Source organism: Salmo trutta, chromosome 6 (genome assembly GCF_901001165.1).
Source record: "Salmo trutta chromosome 6, fSalTru1.1, whole genome shotgun sequence".
Classification (NCBI taxonomy): domain Eukaryota; kingdom Metazoa; phylum Chordata; class Actinopteri; order Salmoniformes; family Salmonidae; genus Salmo; species Salmo trutta.
Genome location: NC_042962.1, coordinates 19,364,023 through 19,379,848, shown reverse-complemented (window position 1 = coordinate 19,379,848; position 15,826 = coordinate 19,364,023). Strand labels below are relative to the sequence as shown.

At 43.7% G+C, this 15,826-nt stretch overlaps 1 protein-coding gene across 7 annotated transcripts in view; it reads right to left on the bottom strand.

Moving 5' to 3' along the window:
* The window catches only part of ofcc1 (orofacial cleft 1 candidate 1), a 167,502-nt gene that overhangs the window by 104,477 nt on the left and 47,199 nt on the right, over positions 1–15,826 (bottom strand). For all 7 annotated transcript variants that reach the window (XR_003878713.1, XM_029755618.1, XM_029755623.1 and 4 more), the window contains 3 exons: positions 15,361–15,580; positions 8,924–9,012; positions 6,899–7,077 (listed from right to left, as the gene is read on the bottom strand). Coding sequence is in view for 6 of the 7 variants with exons in the window: in XM_029755618.1 (XP_029611478.1) it covers positions 6,899–7,077; positions 8,924–9,012; positions 15,361–15,580 (488 nt within the window). In the remaining variant the exon portion in view is untranslated. The remainder of the gene's footprint in view (positions 1–6,898; positions 7,078–8,923; positions 9,013–15,360; positions 15,581–15,826) is intronic.

Sequence of the window (15,826 nt, the reverse complement as noted above, 5' to 3'; positions counted from 1 at the left end):
TGCTCTGGAGAGATCTATTTGGGTGATGTACACTGGGAGGCCCCAAGAAGCCTCCTGAGAATTGCATCAGTATTTAACATTCTCCTCGTGACCTTGTCTTCATAACTGCAGGACATTGTCACCAGAGAGAGAGAGAGAGAGAAAGAGAGAGAGAGGGAGACAGAGAGAGGAGCAACAAGAGCTGCTGCATTCCCAGCATGCACGTGTGAGGCTCTTCTCCATGCCAGGCAGGTTGCACATCACGCTACCCCACATGCCACTGCACACGCTCCCAGCAGGCGTGTTGGTGTGTCAAAGCTCCATCACGCTCCCCTCTCGTTCTCTCACTCTCTTATCTCACCACACGTTCAGGGTTAGGGGGGGGGGGGTGTAGGTAGGGGAAGGTGGTGATGGTTGACGTTCAGGGTTAGGGGGGGTGTAGGTAGGGGAAGGTGGTGATGGTTGACGTTCAGGGTTAGGGGGGGTGTAGGTAGGGGAAGGTTGTGATGGTTGACGTTCAGGGTTAGGGGGGGTGTAGGTAGGGGAAGGTGGTGATGGTTGACGTTCAAGGTTGGGGGGGTGTAGGTAGGGGAAGGTGGTGATGGTTGACGTTCAGGGTTAGGTGGGGGGTGTAGGTAGGGGAAGGTGGTGATGGTTGACGTTCAGGGTTAGGGGGGGTGTAGGTAGGGGAAGGTGGTGATGGTTGACGTTCAGGGTTAGGGGGGGTGTAGGTAGGGGAAGGTGGTGATGGTTGACGTTCAGGGTTAGGGGGGGGTGTAGGTAGGGGAAGGTTGTGATGGTTGACGTTCAGGGTTGGGGGGGTGTAGGTAGGGGAAGGTGGTGATGGTTGACGTTCAGGGTTAGGGGGGGGTGTAGGTAGGGGAAGGTTGTGATGGTTGACGTTCAGGGTTGGGGGGGTGTAGGTAGGGGAAGGTGGTGATGGTTGACGTTCAGGGTTAGGGGGGTGTAGATAGGGGAAGGTGGTGATGGTTGACGTTCAGGGTTGGGGGGGTGTAGGTAGGGGAAGGTGGTGATGGTTGACGTTCAGGGTTAGGGGGGGTGTAGGTAGGGGAAGGTGGTGATGGTTGACGTTCAGGGTTGGGGGGGTGTAGGTAGGGGAAGGTGGTGATGGTTGACGTTCAGGGTTAGGGAGTGTAGGTAGGGGAAGGTTGTGGTAGAGGTTGGGGATGGAGGGGGGTGTAGATAAGGGATGGAGGGGGGTGTAGGTAGGGGATGGAGGGGGGTGTAGGTAGGGGAAGGTTGTGGTAGAGGTAGGGGATGGAGGGGGGTGTAGGTAGGGGATGGAGGGGGGTGTAGGTAAGGGATGGAGGGGGGTGTAGGTAGGGGATGGAGGTGGTGGTGATTATTGGCAACTAAGACTGCATCCTTCCATCAGGGCCCACTGGCAGACTGTAATCCCAGAGCCATGGGGCTCCAGGCCCACAGAAACCTCCAGAGTGTGTGTGTGTCAGGCACAGGATTTACACTGGGAACGGGCCAGCCAACGAAGGGTGAGACTGACAATAGCGACCTAGCCCATACCGACAAAGCTCATGCACTCACGTAAAAGACTGGTGTGGGGAAAGGGCGCAGGAATAGTCTACCCTACAAACATAGCGATTGCCACACATGCCATTGCCAATGTAAATAATTAAATCCAATGACTAGCCAGAGAACAGGGAAAGGTAACAACAGGTCAGTCGGAGAGCAATGTGTGCTTTGGATAAAATTGACAATACCCAAAATGGTCGGCCAACATCATATTTAGATATACAAATATGTCTGTCAGACAGCTGATAAAATCAACGGTTACAGCCTGTCAGCTTATTAGAAGAGCAACTCGTCAGTAATGTTGTTCTAATGGAAAATCAGGATCCCGTGTTTATTTGTACAAGGAGAGTGTGTCCTGTATGTTTGTACTACAGTACATTAGTCAGTATGTCTCTGTCTTGTAAAAGTCACTTCCATCCAAGCATCATTTATTGTTTTAAAAACAATTTTGGGAAAACTACTGGAACGAGTCAAACTTTTTCAAGATGTTTATTGACTTGGCAATATTTTTCAGTGTTCCTGTCATCCAGATAACATGTGAAGACAAATGAACTGGAAAAGAGTGGCAGAGCAGCGTCACCTCTGCCCCTGCCCTCTGTGCACTGTGAACATCTCCTCTCTCTTTCTCAGTCTCTCTCTTTCTCTCTCTAAGGCCCCATAAAGGGGATATAGGAAACACAGCTCACTGACCCAGACCAGACGATACCAGACTTGCCAGGCCTAGGAGGGCCTTTCTCTGATCGTATGCCCACTTTACCAGGGACGAGCAAATGGCGTCAGGGCAGGGACCTGCCTGTTAGAAAGCTGACAGCGCTGATTTCCTTGAAGTGGGAGCAACATCTAGCGCGACCCGGAGGGGTGAAGGCAACATGTGCTCCCAGGCCACAGATGCAGGAAAGGGCTCTGGGAACCTGTGGTGGGTGACTGCTCGTCACCTCTACCCACAACTCCACCGAGCATTAAATCAGATTTGATTGACCCCTGCTGGGTTCTGGTTTGGAGTAGCGCAGTATGTGGGATCGTTGAGGAAGGTTGTTGTTGTTTCAGGTGGTTCTCTCTCTCTCCCTCAGGTTCCAGTCGTTCCTCTCTGGTTGTTGTTTACATCAGTGTGAACTAGTCTTTTTTTGTCAATGCACTGTCAAATTAGCGATGCACTTCAGTGCAATATTTAGATAACCAACCCATAACAAAGCACAATGTGTTTTCATAGCCATTTCCAAACAGACAGGCATAGAAAAAAATACTTACTTTTCTTTTTCTTTCCAAAAGCAGAGTGGCGTTGCCGACAGAGGGAGAGAGGGGCTGCCCCCTACCCCGCCAACAGGTGAGCGTCGTCGATTCGTGACCTGGCGGTATTTGGCCAGCCTCTCTCGTCGTCACACACACAGCCGGAGAGGCAGGGACTCAAGCGGCGCCTTGCCAAGCCCTGCCGGGGAACGGGTGGAAGGGAAGCGTGGATCTCCAACCCATCAGGCTGGAGGGGAAAGTAGGTCACTGTGTTCCCGGCTTCCTGGTGACTCCACGGAACGCCACATTGAGAACAGTTAGGGTTCCGAGTCTCAAAGAGGAACAAAACAGAGTTTCTACGATTTCCCCCGTATGCCCTATGGACTGCAGCATGCAGCATTTGGTGTTTTGCTGCAACAGTGCAACTGTTACATTGATGGTAGACTGAATGAATGGAAGGAAGCTAATGAAAGATAAGGTACCAGAACAGAGAGAGACTGCACTGGGTCAACTATGCTCTGATGGATCATAAAGACCTTACAAAGCATTAAGGTCTCTGACCACCCATGAGAGAGATGCCTTTAAATGAATGATTACAACAGTTCAAATACCAGAAATCAATTCAACAGAACCGACCTCATTTCTAAAGCTGCACATACAGTAATTCTTTAAAATGTCGGAATTCATTATTTGCGACAGAAATAAAACGGAAGTCGAAACAATCCTCTATTACAGTATGTGACAGTGCAAAATCCAAACGAGCGATAAGGAGGCATACACAATGGTATCAGACAGCATGGATTGAATCTACTGTGGGGATACTTGCATCATCCTTTGGCCTCTGGAGGCGAAGGGTGTTGCTACACTTTGTCTTATCTTTCTCCCTTTCTCTTTCTCTAACAGGAAAGTCACAGATATAATTGATATGAGATTTAGGGGGTACATTTCAGTGTAATTAGAGTCTTGATAATTGGGCTAATTAGATCTAATTGTTATGTGAGAGTGAGTTTGATTAAAACAGGTTTCCCCAAAACGAGAGAAAAAAATATTTAGTTGGATACCATTGCTGCGACACACTCGGCAGTCTAATTAATGCACAAACAGAGGGGGAAAGCAAAACACATTTGAGGGACAGATGATTGTGGACAAATATGTTTTCTGTAATGACCTGTAGTCCTCCAGACCAATATAGTTGACTAATGAGTACTGGCCCCTCATGAGTACTGGCTCCTCATGAGTACTGGCTCCTCATGAGTACTGGCCCCTTGAGTCAATGCTGATTGGGTCTTTAATATTATTAGAGGTGCTCATGTGTAGAGGTCACAGTTTAAACTTCAAGTACTGTTATCATCTTAAAGTTCAAGTTGGGTTTCACAAATGCAATGAAAACTTTCCTAACAGATAAAAAGGCAACTCCTCCCACAACAGATTACACCAAAACCCACTACAATGAAATCAGGAGGAGTTTGCGTGGCCCACTAAAGTTGGTAATAAGAGGCTGTTAAAGATAAATGTAAATGCAGCTAACACTTTCCTGTTCATTTCTTATTTTTTATGGAATCTTAAAAGTCCTAAAAATACAGATCCACCATTGACTTTAAAATGCTGTGTTGGATTGTCACATTGTTTATTGGTAAGTACAGTAGGCTATAGTAGTCAGTTCAAATATGTGTTCCTTAGTAAAAGTTGTTGCAGTGGTATCCAGTAGCAAATTGGCCGTATCAAATTACAACACTAATCAAACATTTTGATTTTATTCACTCACATTCTTTTGAGAAAGGTGCTTAAGAAGTCTCCACTCGCAGACATCAAATAAGGTGGAAGGGTCGGCGAGTGCCTTTCATGTTTCTTCAAACAGATATCAACTGAGCAGGATATTCCTGCCTTTTCATTTGCAGGGAATTGTCTGTTATTGTCAATACTTGCACTTAAGAGCATTGTGTTTTTCTTTGAAATTGTAATTCACGGTTAACTGTTATTATCGTGCAGCGACGTGTGTTTTGGGATGAGTTGCATTTGAGGTTGGCAACTAATACCTTACTTTTTGATATGCAAATCGAAGGGGATAAAACTGAGAGGAGAATATAATCAAAATGCCAAGAAAGAGAGGGTTGAACCAGATACTGCCCCATCAAGCTGAAACTTCAAATGGAAAACATTATTTATGTAGGCCCGCTATATTATGAACAGTACACAACATTCAATGTCTTTTATCATCTGCCAGAAGGTGTTACTGATTTCTACCTCGTGTTAGAAACAGTAGAGTGGTTCATCTTAGGGAAGACTTCATTCTCTAGTTCTTGTTAGCGATGATGCACGGCGTGTTTGCTCTTGTGTGGGTAAATGACATTCTTGTAGAATTAATATCCAGCATTGTGTATTATCTTAAAGGAAATGTCAATATTGGCATATGATTTGCAATTTGATATGTTAATGATATTCCTGGTAATATTGTTTGAGCTTCATCAAGATGCCTTCATAAACCAAATAGGTTATGGTCAAGAGGATGTGAATCTTGAGGTTAGCTGCAACCTGAAAATACAGAATACTGTAGTGTATGTTTTGAACATTATTCACAGTAGACAGTGTGAGCGTGGTGTGTATATCTGATTTGCCCTAAAAAAACAAGGCTCTCATCAATGGGCTCAGTCTCTCGTGGTTCTCTAGATGGCAGTAATATCCCTCAATCACCCCAATATGAATCCAGAAATTCTGAATAGAACACAGAGCTCCAGCACACGGCATCACAGATGACATCATTACAGTAAGAAGAGTGGAATGGTGAATAAAACAATACAAGAATCCCCGTATGCTTGTTCCCCATACAGTCCTCAGGTGCTAGACATGCCCAGCATAACTCAAAAAGCACTGCAGGACTGTTTGGGATATTGAGGAAAGACAACATCAGTGCCTCTGATTGCTGTGATGAACAGATGTAATGTAGGGCGAGTGAGCTCTGCTTGAAGTTTGAGCTCGGTCTAAAAACGTAGTAAATATGGGAGTAGCTTTCTAAGGATTTAGTGCATTATAGGGCATAAAGGCAACATTGTAATATGTTACACAGCTTAACACATCTTGAATAATCAACCAAGTGTCCTAAAGTAAAAGTAAAACACACTTTAAATGTTTCCCGTCGTATAGTCCGCCCATACAAGTTAGATTCATTATGTGTTTTTCTCTCCCTTCACTTAGCATTGTGTCGTCATGTTTGTGGCTTCATTTTTGTTGTCGTGGTAATGATTTTAATTCCCCTGGTGTGTTCGGGAGATGCCAGAGTGTAGGCTCTGATCTTGTTTAATATGCCACCGGAAGCTATAAATTACAAACTACTCTGAAATGAGGAAACACAGGCCCCTTTTTAATCCCCTGAGAGCGTGAGGCTTTCCCTCTCATTGTGATGGGTGCAGATTCGCCTTGCATTAATTTATGTTCTCAAATCTCAAATAAAAACAAATACCTGCAAAACTTTTTTTTCCCGTTGAAATAAGCAATACCCATTTTATATTATTTTAATACTCTATGAAAATATTTTTTTCTGAAACGTGTTTGGCGGAGGTGTTTTATACCATGTGTATCCTGGGCTGTTTGTGCTTGATGCATCCCTGTTTTCTCATTAAAATCAAATGCTGTAAGCCACAATAAAGAGAAAACATTTGCCCAACCCTCTTATTCAGTTTGTATTGCAGGGGAATTGAAAAACAACTAACACAGTGACAGAGGTATGTGTGATGAGCCAACGTTGCCATGCGCACCCCTTTAAAAGATCTTACCCCATAGCACCAGGGGAGATACATAACCACGATGGGGTTCGAGATATCGTCACTCCCTTTTTATAAACAAAGACATAAAAAAATATATATGGTGGATTGGAAATGATGCAGACAATTACTTTGATAGAAGCCACAATCTATTTGCAATATTAAAGCTGATCCACCCCCTAAAAAAATAAAAATTGGTCTTCTTCACAATGCACTACCTAAGATGTGTGAGTGTGCCATCGTTTCTATAGTAGTTGTTATCGAGACATTCTGCGCTGAAATGTGGCTTATCGCGGCCCCGTTTCTGCGAGGCAAAAAGCTGTCGTCACACACATGTCCTTCGTGCTGCGACTGGAAGTTGTATAATGAGTGGTGAGACTTACTGTAGGGAGAACGTATACTCCTCCATCTCCTTAGCCCAGAGATTCTCCCTCTTCTCCGACGATGCTGCAGCCGGAGCTGCTGTCTCCTGTTTGTCAGTCTGGCCCTGCAGAAGTGGTGGAGGTGCAGCGCTGCCTCTCACATGGGCGCTCAAGCTATTTATCTTGTTGATTGGCTTCTTCTGTTGGGGAGAGCACAAATTGGGGGTGGGGGGGTGGGACAACACATGCGGATGTCGTTTGTAATCAAAGCAGGCAGAGCAGGAAACGGGCCCCGATCTATCTGGGGATAACATGGAGACAGTACATCACACTTTTGAGCCACTGTTCTCTTCCAGTCTCAGAACTGAATGACACCCAAATAACACATCTCTGAGAGGAGCGACTTTGATGAAGGAGAAACAAGGCGTAGATGGAGAAATGCAGCAGAACGTATAGGGCAGCTGTTGCTGTTATTTACACTAGTCGTGGACTGGTGTAAACACAGTCAGAATGGAGGTGGGTTTTAAATATTTCACATGCAGAGGTACTTTAGCGCCTGATATTATTTGTTAAGCCCGGCAACGTGTTAACGGCTTGCTTTACCTCGTCCTGTCAACTAGTGCTGCCTTGCCCTTGGGTGGGCTTAGGCTGTGTGCTAGCTAGAAGTTGTGAAATACTTCCTGATTATGTTAATCAGCTCCCTAGTTTGAAAAAGAGCCTTCCGTCGCTCTCTCTCTCCTCCACCTGAGAGAACTGTGCCCAGGATGTAGTAAATAGGGTAAGGCCCCTATAAAAGCCCCATTGGTTTTCATAGTGCAATCTTTGCCAAAGAAAGTGTGAATTCCAGAGTGATGATCACAATAAAAAAGGTGGAGAGAGAGAGAGAGAGAGAGAGAGAGAGAGAGAAGAGGAGAAAAAACACAGGAGATATATAAACCACAATGTTCTCTGGTGTCTCTACAATACATTTAATGCAATATCTTAAGAGCCAGATTTTCCACTGCGATTCCTGCCCTCTGGGCTGAAGTGGTCGCCTGGAGAAAATACATTTTAATTAGCCTGGCACCGTAGGTTGAGAGGGGGCTGAAATTTGATCCCCCGCGCCCAGGTTGGGGCAGGTTTGAGATCACCGCACTTAATCATTAGACAACTGGCTTCAACCGGGTGACATTTGACAGAGTTAGCAGCGTTTAAAAGCCTGCAGCTTTGTGGCTTCAGAAAAAAGAACACCTCATATCAACAAACTTATTCATTTAAGAGGTCAGCAGTGCTGATTATTGGCCGTCTTGAGACTAAGAGCCACTTGTAACGCGGCTGTAGAGGGGAGCTTGAGGAATAAAGGCTTGGGAAGAGTGTGAGGTGGATAGGAGCTTATGTGGTGTTTACGCATCATCTACTACAACAACTACCACATCACAACAACATCACAACCAAAACATCACAACTATAACTTCACAACCATAACATCACAACAACATCACAACTATAACTTCACAACTATAACTTCACAACCATAACATCACAACCATAACATCACAATAACAACAACATCACAACCACAACATCACAACAACAACATCACAACAATAACATCACAACAACATCACAACCAAAACATCACAACAATAACATCACAACAATAACATCACAACCATAAAGGAGGGCACAATAGCAAAGCAGAACGTGAGACAGCAATGCCAGATCAGCAAAGAAAAGTAGTTCTGCAATTACCACTTCAAAGTATGGCAGGTAAGGTACTAGGCTTTGGTTCATTTAGCTTAAGTCCTCTGTAGCTCAGGAAGAGGCGTGTTCGGAGCAATAAAAAGGCCTGGCTGGCATTGCTGATTTCACAGAATTTCAGCTGCTTTGGCTTGTCAAGCAGATCAAAACTGGCTTTGAAGACCGAAAAAATACCTGTTAGTGTGAAATATATTTCGACAAATCTCAGATAATAACGACGGGAGGTGTGTGTAGGGCTGGAGACGGTTTGTGTGTGTGTGTGTGTGTGTGTGGGATATAAATTATTTTCCTAAAACACATTGTTACCTTGTAGTGCATCCATGTCTCTGCTTTCTCTGTGTAGGGATCTCTCATCTCCTCTATTTTCTCAGGGACCACTACTGTGGAGTTCTTCCCTGTCATATAAGAGTGAAAGAAAGAAAAAAAAGAAAGATTCATGTTTATTTTTATTAGCAAAGCACATCTGGCAACAACAGTAAGAGAGAGAAAGTACTGTAATACATCATTATTTATGTCTGATTTCTGAAGACATTTTTTATCCTGGTTCTGCTTAATGTAGGAGTGCTGGTAGGAGTTGACCAGGTAGGTTGTTAAAAAAGAAAACAAGCAATAAAAAGTGTTGGGAAAAAAAACGTATTTGAGCAAAAATATCTCAAACCGTCATTAAACAGTAGGATGAAACAATGATTTTATACACACAAACAGCATGTCTATATATCTGGTAACTTACATATTGACTAACACCTATCTGTCACATACAGTATCTAGTAACTCAAATAAGAAAAACTAAATACAATTTAAATAGGGATATAAAAAAAAAAAATTCCACTGTTGAACTCTTAAATATTTGTTAAATCACTATTTTTATCAATCGAAAGGACATAATTTATTTAAGCAACCAATCAATAAAATCGTCCTGCATAGTTGACTATATAATTACCAAATCCATGTTTCAAAATCATGTAGATTATTCCTAAAATAAAACAATCAACACATGATTGCAATATTGTTAAAATATTTCTTCCCACTTCCAGTGGTGCATACTGCACATGTGTGGTGTGTAGTGATCATAGTCAGAGGCAGGTATTAAAGTTGTTGCGTTGTTCTGTCAGGAGAGTTTGCAAAAGCAACAAAGTCTAAGAGGCTGATTTTCCTCAGAGAGAAAGAGAGAGTGGAGTGACTTATGAAACTTCCCTGCACACACATCTCCCACAATCTAAGAAGCCAAACCTTCCGAGCCTGAACGCTCTAATGCATGCAATTAGACATGATGAAAAATCGAAAAAGAAATTAAATTTGGTTGTAATACATTTCTCCATTCTTCTTTCCTTTGGAAAATTACTTTTGAAGTGTTTTTTCCTCCCCTTTTTCTTTTCTCTCTCACTCTCTCTCTCATTTTTTTGCTGTAATTTAAATGGTAAGCCGCCAGATGTGTGTCTCATGCTTGAAGAGCCGGAGCTTTGCATTATTTAGCATATTAACATTCACAGAATTTAAAAAAGGGTTCTTGCATTGCCTGGAGGTTCTAATTAAGTAAACCTTAGCTTGATACATGTAAAAATTTCACTATGTGAAACTTTTTTTCATCGCTTTTTTTCTCGTCTTCTTCTGCAGCCAGTCACATCTATATAATAAATATGGAAACCTCTGAGATGATATAATTTTTCTCTCTTGCTGCGGGATTAAATATATCAGTAATAATAACCTTTAAATATAGGCGACATATCAGCAAATCCGTCTGACGGCTAAAGTGTACTTAATGGCAAGACTGTTCAGCTTCCTCCTGGTTTCGGAGACATCAGATTTAATTCCAGCCCAGATGTAGTTGTTAATTACCAGGGCTTTGCTGGTAAACATTAGGAATGCCTACAGTTACAAGGTAATAAGCTTATATCTGTTATTTTCACAGTGAAGAATATGTTCTTTTTTCCCTGATCTGTCATGTGATTGCATAACTATTTAACTCTGGCTTGCATAGTTAAGTCTTTATGTGTGCTGGCAACATTCAAAATCATAAAATGTTCTGTTAAAGAGATCCTACAGTATATACTGAATTCAGATTAATTTTTTTACTGTGACAGTTACTGTACAGTAAGTCAAACATGAAATGTAAGTTCTCCCGAATGGCGCAGCGGTCTAAGGCACTGCATTTCAGTGCAAGAGGTGTCACTACAGTCCCTGGTTTGAATCCAGGCTGTATCACATCCGGCTGTGATTGGGAGTCCCAAAGGGCGGCGCACAATTGGCCCAGCGTCGTCCGGGCTTGACCAGGGTAGGCTGTCATTGTAAATAAGAATTTGTTGTTAACTGACTTGCCTAGTTAAAAAAGGTAAAAATGTCTTCTCATAGAAAAGCCAGAGACCGACAGAGATGGAAATTGAGAAGGTGTAAGAGAATCAATAACAGAATGGCACTGAGTCAATGACCCTTGTAGGCAAATGTACAAACATTATTCACAAACTTGGGTGGGTTTAACATGCCTTTACTTTCAAATGCATTCAACAGACAATGAGTATACTTTTTTGCTATAGGTCCTAAAAATATAATGAATTCCAGAAAAATAAGAATATATTAAACAAAGTAGTTACATCGAAATAATACAAACTCAGAAGTACCTTGCTTACGGGTTGGAAGTACTGCAGAAAGTGACGGGCATGCAGTCAAGCGGTACAGCTGAGGTCTGATATAAGCTCACTCACTGTTAGAGGACAAAATCATTGTCATTGTTTGTGTGTTAAAACACCAGCGCCGCTGTGGACGGAGAGAGAGAGAAAGAAAGAGAGGAGAGAAGAGAGAGCACCATACTGCAGCTTCGGGTTTAATTCACCAACCCTGATTCTCAGATGGTGTTGGGCCAGAATTAGCACAATGTTGACAGCTATAGGCTATGTCCATGAACTTGGAGGGCTGCTGCCACAACCCCAGTGTTGCTCCGAGGGTACAACAACAGCTTCCTTGTTATCCAGCTGGTTCTCTCTGAGCTGGGAGAGAGAGAGAGAGAGAGAGACAGACAGACAGAGTGAGGGAGAGAGACAGAGAGAAAGAGAGAGAAAGAAAGAGCTGGGAGAGAGAGAGAGCTGGAAAGAGAGAGAGAGCGAGAGAGCGAGAGAGAGAGAGAGAGAGAGAGAGCGAGAGAGCGAGCGAGACCTCGGCTAGAAAACATGGCCCCGGGTCCACCACACTGAGAAGTCCAGGGCGCCGTTACTGCTAGTGAAAGCCGACCAGCCGAGCCCTTTCCACTCACCTGGGCTTCTAATTGCCCTGTGATTGGTCCAAAGTTGACCGCGGAGCCAAGGTCAGTGAATCATTGATTACCCGAGAGTGCCCTCGCTGCCGGTATTCGGTGACGGGGTTTTATATTCAGCGATTGTTTCGACTCACACCAATGTGGTTATTCGAACGTAACATTGTTTACTCGACAAAGCAACTCGAAGTAGGATCACGGTCTTTGCAGTCTCACTTGAAGCTTGGATAACATGTTGGAATATTATAGCGGTGATTAATAAAATGATCTTGTTGAAGTACACTTCACATCTCCATCTCTGTTCATTCATCAGCATAGAGGACATGCTGCATGTATGCGATGGGGGGGGGTTAAACTAAACAGTGTTCCCCTTGGGTTCTGTTTGTCCCAATCTGTAACATTCACTTTGTGGGGTTACTCTTGTATCTATACAAACAGGCTTTGACATAACAATAAAACATCAATGTAGAATATGGACAGTGCAACATTAATTGGGGGACCATCACAGACTGGTAGAGATATAACGTTAAAACGATATAACGTAGTTGTAAAGTTTGACTGGAATGACCAATACCCTAACCCAGAGGGACCTTTATCCTGAATGTTCAGGGCAGTGTTCCAGAGACAGATGAAAAATCCTCGAAATTGTGCTCAAGGGGGATATTATGATGCAGTATGATGCATTGGCAAAACGAGGGGGAGAAAAGCAACAACACAAAACTAAACCCTCTCAACTCCGATCCTCTGCATCCAGTTACTGATCCACTGACGGCAATCATAGAACACAGGCCTAATCTAATTAGTCATTTGGATTCAAACAAACTCCAGTGTAACCGGATCATTCACTTAATGTGAAAGGTCAGTTAACCCACACCGCCTCTGGCGACTCTCGTGTGTTCGAAAAGGCAAATAGACTCCGATATGCACGGAGCAAACAAAGTAAAACCGGATTATGATTCTCATATGGTAAGTTTACTTTTCTGACACAACAAAGTCAATAGTGAAAAATGGCTATACATCAGTGTTTCATAATTTCTCCAAACTTGTCAAATCTATTATTTGGTATAGTCATCAAGGATGGGGTTGTCAGTCACTTTCTTGTCTGTAATAGACACCTCATCCAGGGCTGTGATAATGCGAGGGAGATTAATTAACTTAAGGCCCCAGGAACACACAACTTTCAGTCTGACTGTCAAGTAAGACTATGTGTGTGTTATCCTATGACAAGAGGTCTCCATATACTTGTCCTGATTCTGAGGGAAGCACATAATGAGAAAAGCTCTGGCGTTACACGCACAGAAAGAACAAGGAATCTATACATCAAAAACAGAGAGCTTCCTCCAAATGGAAGGAAATGGTTGAGGCCCCCAACTTTGACAGAGTGCTTGATAACAGAAATAATTTGTTCCTCTCTTTCCTCGTTGAATTTGATTTCCAGTTGTGGGCTAGGTTAAAGTTGTCTATCCAATCTCTCTCCTCAGAGCTTGACGTAATCTCTCCATCTGAATATCATAACTCCGCTCCGAGAAGTAATGCAACGTGAAAGGATCCATATGCAAATGTGACACAAACGTCAGCTAGACTTACGGAGCGGTGCCTTAACGGGCCTCCGCGAGGTGCTGTGAGGGACACCTTTTGATCCGTTACTCAAGGTACAGATCAGGTTCACTTCTTCTCCAGCCACCTCCTCACCTGAATTTTCTCTGTTGTTCCCCCCTCTTTCTTTTCGTATGGGGTGGAGGAGGTGGGCGTGGAGGACTGGTACTTTGCCTGTGTGGCAGAACATAAATCTCCCAGAATGCTCTTGTCGGGGACACTTCCCTTGTGGGGTGTTAGGATCTCAGTGGGAGGTCAAGGGTCGCACTGCAGAGGAAGTGACAAGCTGTGAAATGTAAAAGACCAATTTCTTCCACATGTTGCGGCGCTCGGAGAACACTCGGAGAACACGGCTCGAGCTGTCAGCCGACATCACGTTTAAAATGGGCCAGGTTGCTACCCAGCAGACCTGTCACAACTCATTTGTAATTAAAACGCCCGTCTGATGTTTAAAGCTCCAGCACTACCCCAGAAACTTTTTCGAGGACTGTTAAATAAAGATGAGCGCCCTGCCAAAAAAAAGTGATGTATTAATAACAGAGGCCTGGTCGTCTTTGTACTAGATCAATACCAAATGAGCCTATGTTTGATTTCTGACGTTGGCCAGGATGTTGCCTGACCTGAAAACCAGGGGAAACAAGAGAAGTGTGTTTTAAGTGAGAAACTGGCCGCATTATCATTGGTAATAGCAGGCCGGTATTATTCACTTCCTCTCTACAGATGGACGATGTTACTCTTTTCCACCTGCCTGTCCTTTCAGCTGAGAAACACATCCATGTGACCGTACTGAAGAGGGACTTTAGTAGCCTCGTCCCAGACTTGTTTGAGCTGTATAGCCAACTCCTATGGTCATTGTCATGCCAAATGGACCTTAGAAGTTGGCTATACAGCACAAACTGATCTGGGACCAGGCTACGACTGTAGTGCCAGGACATTCCCATATGTTTGCATTTCATCAATGAGTTATAATAAATCACAAGTCCTCATATCTAAAGTAAAGCTTAAGTGGCAACAATAAACTATTCAAAGATTTCACAATGCTGTGGTGTCAACTGGACGGGCTGTGTACTAGACAAACAACCCATGCCATGAGAATCAATTCTTCGCATAAAAAATGCCAAATACTTCAGGAGAACAAAAATGTGTGAACCACACTGGCTTTAGCATTGTGCTGTCAAACCAAGTGTTACGAAATGTGTTTTTAGGTGGTTGTTGTTGTTTGCTTGTACTCGCGTGCAGTACGAACTTCCCACTAGAATTCAAATCATACTTAGTGTATCTTTTAAATACATGCAACATGTCCTATGACTTTTATCTCAGCATGAGGCTGGGGGTTTTCTCATCTGTTGTTTCCCAAACACATTGAGCACATCCACATCCACAGAAGAACAAAATATGAATATGCTAATGGGCACGGAGAGGTTATATGAGTTCCTGCGAGAGAACTAGCCGTTTCCTCATTTTAATAAAACATTTGATCTATTCCATAGTTTCCATTGCATAACATCCTTCTAGTTATGAGTGTTTGTTTGTTGTGTAGAATGGAATGAAATGTTCAATCTAATTTGAAATGGGCAATGTTAGTAATACACTCTGGTACTATAACTGGTTAAAATGTATTTTGCAAATATATTAATCAAATCAAAGTTTATTGGTCGCGTACAATTTTGCAGACGTTATCGCAGGTGCAGCAAAATGCTTATGTTTTTAGCTCCAACGATGCAGCAATATCTAGCAATACAATAGCAATACTGACAATACATAGGACCTGCATCAGAGCACAATCCCCTCCTTTGACAGCCATGGAGACCTGCCACTCTGTCTGTGACATTAGGTGAAATTTGTCCCCCACTGTGGCCGCTGGCAGTAGGGGGTGGTGGGGGTGACGGTGGGGGAGCCCTACCTGGCAGAGTGGAGGAGGAGCAGGCAGAGGAGGAGTGTGAGGCAGACAGGTGGAGAGGGGACCCCCGGTGACACGGCTTGACGCCGCCTCTCCTCCGGCTGGGGCTGGAGCTGCTTGGGCCCGCCTGGGGGGGCGAAGGGGGGACGAGGAGAGGAGGGATCTGCAGGGTGACACTGTGCTCCTCATCCCCTCTGGAGCTGCCACTGGGGAGCTTCCTCACCTGTAGAGCCATTACGGGAAGGGGAGGGGGGGAGATACAGAGCGGGAATGAGTGCATGATACATTTAGAATTGATAACAGTGGTGATGTCACTGCTACTTGTGTTCTACACGTCTACTGCAATGCATCAATAATGACTATCTGTACGGCTACTCCTTTATGTCTAAAAACCACTAGATATTAGTTGCGATAATACACTTGGGACAAAAAATGCAGAGGAACTGTAAATAGAGAAACCTTTGTTCTG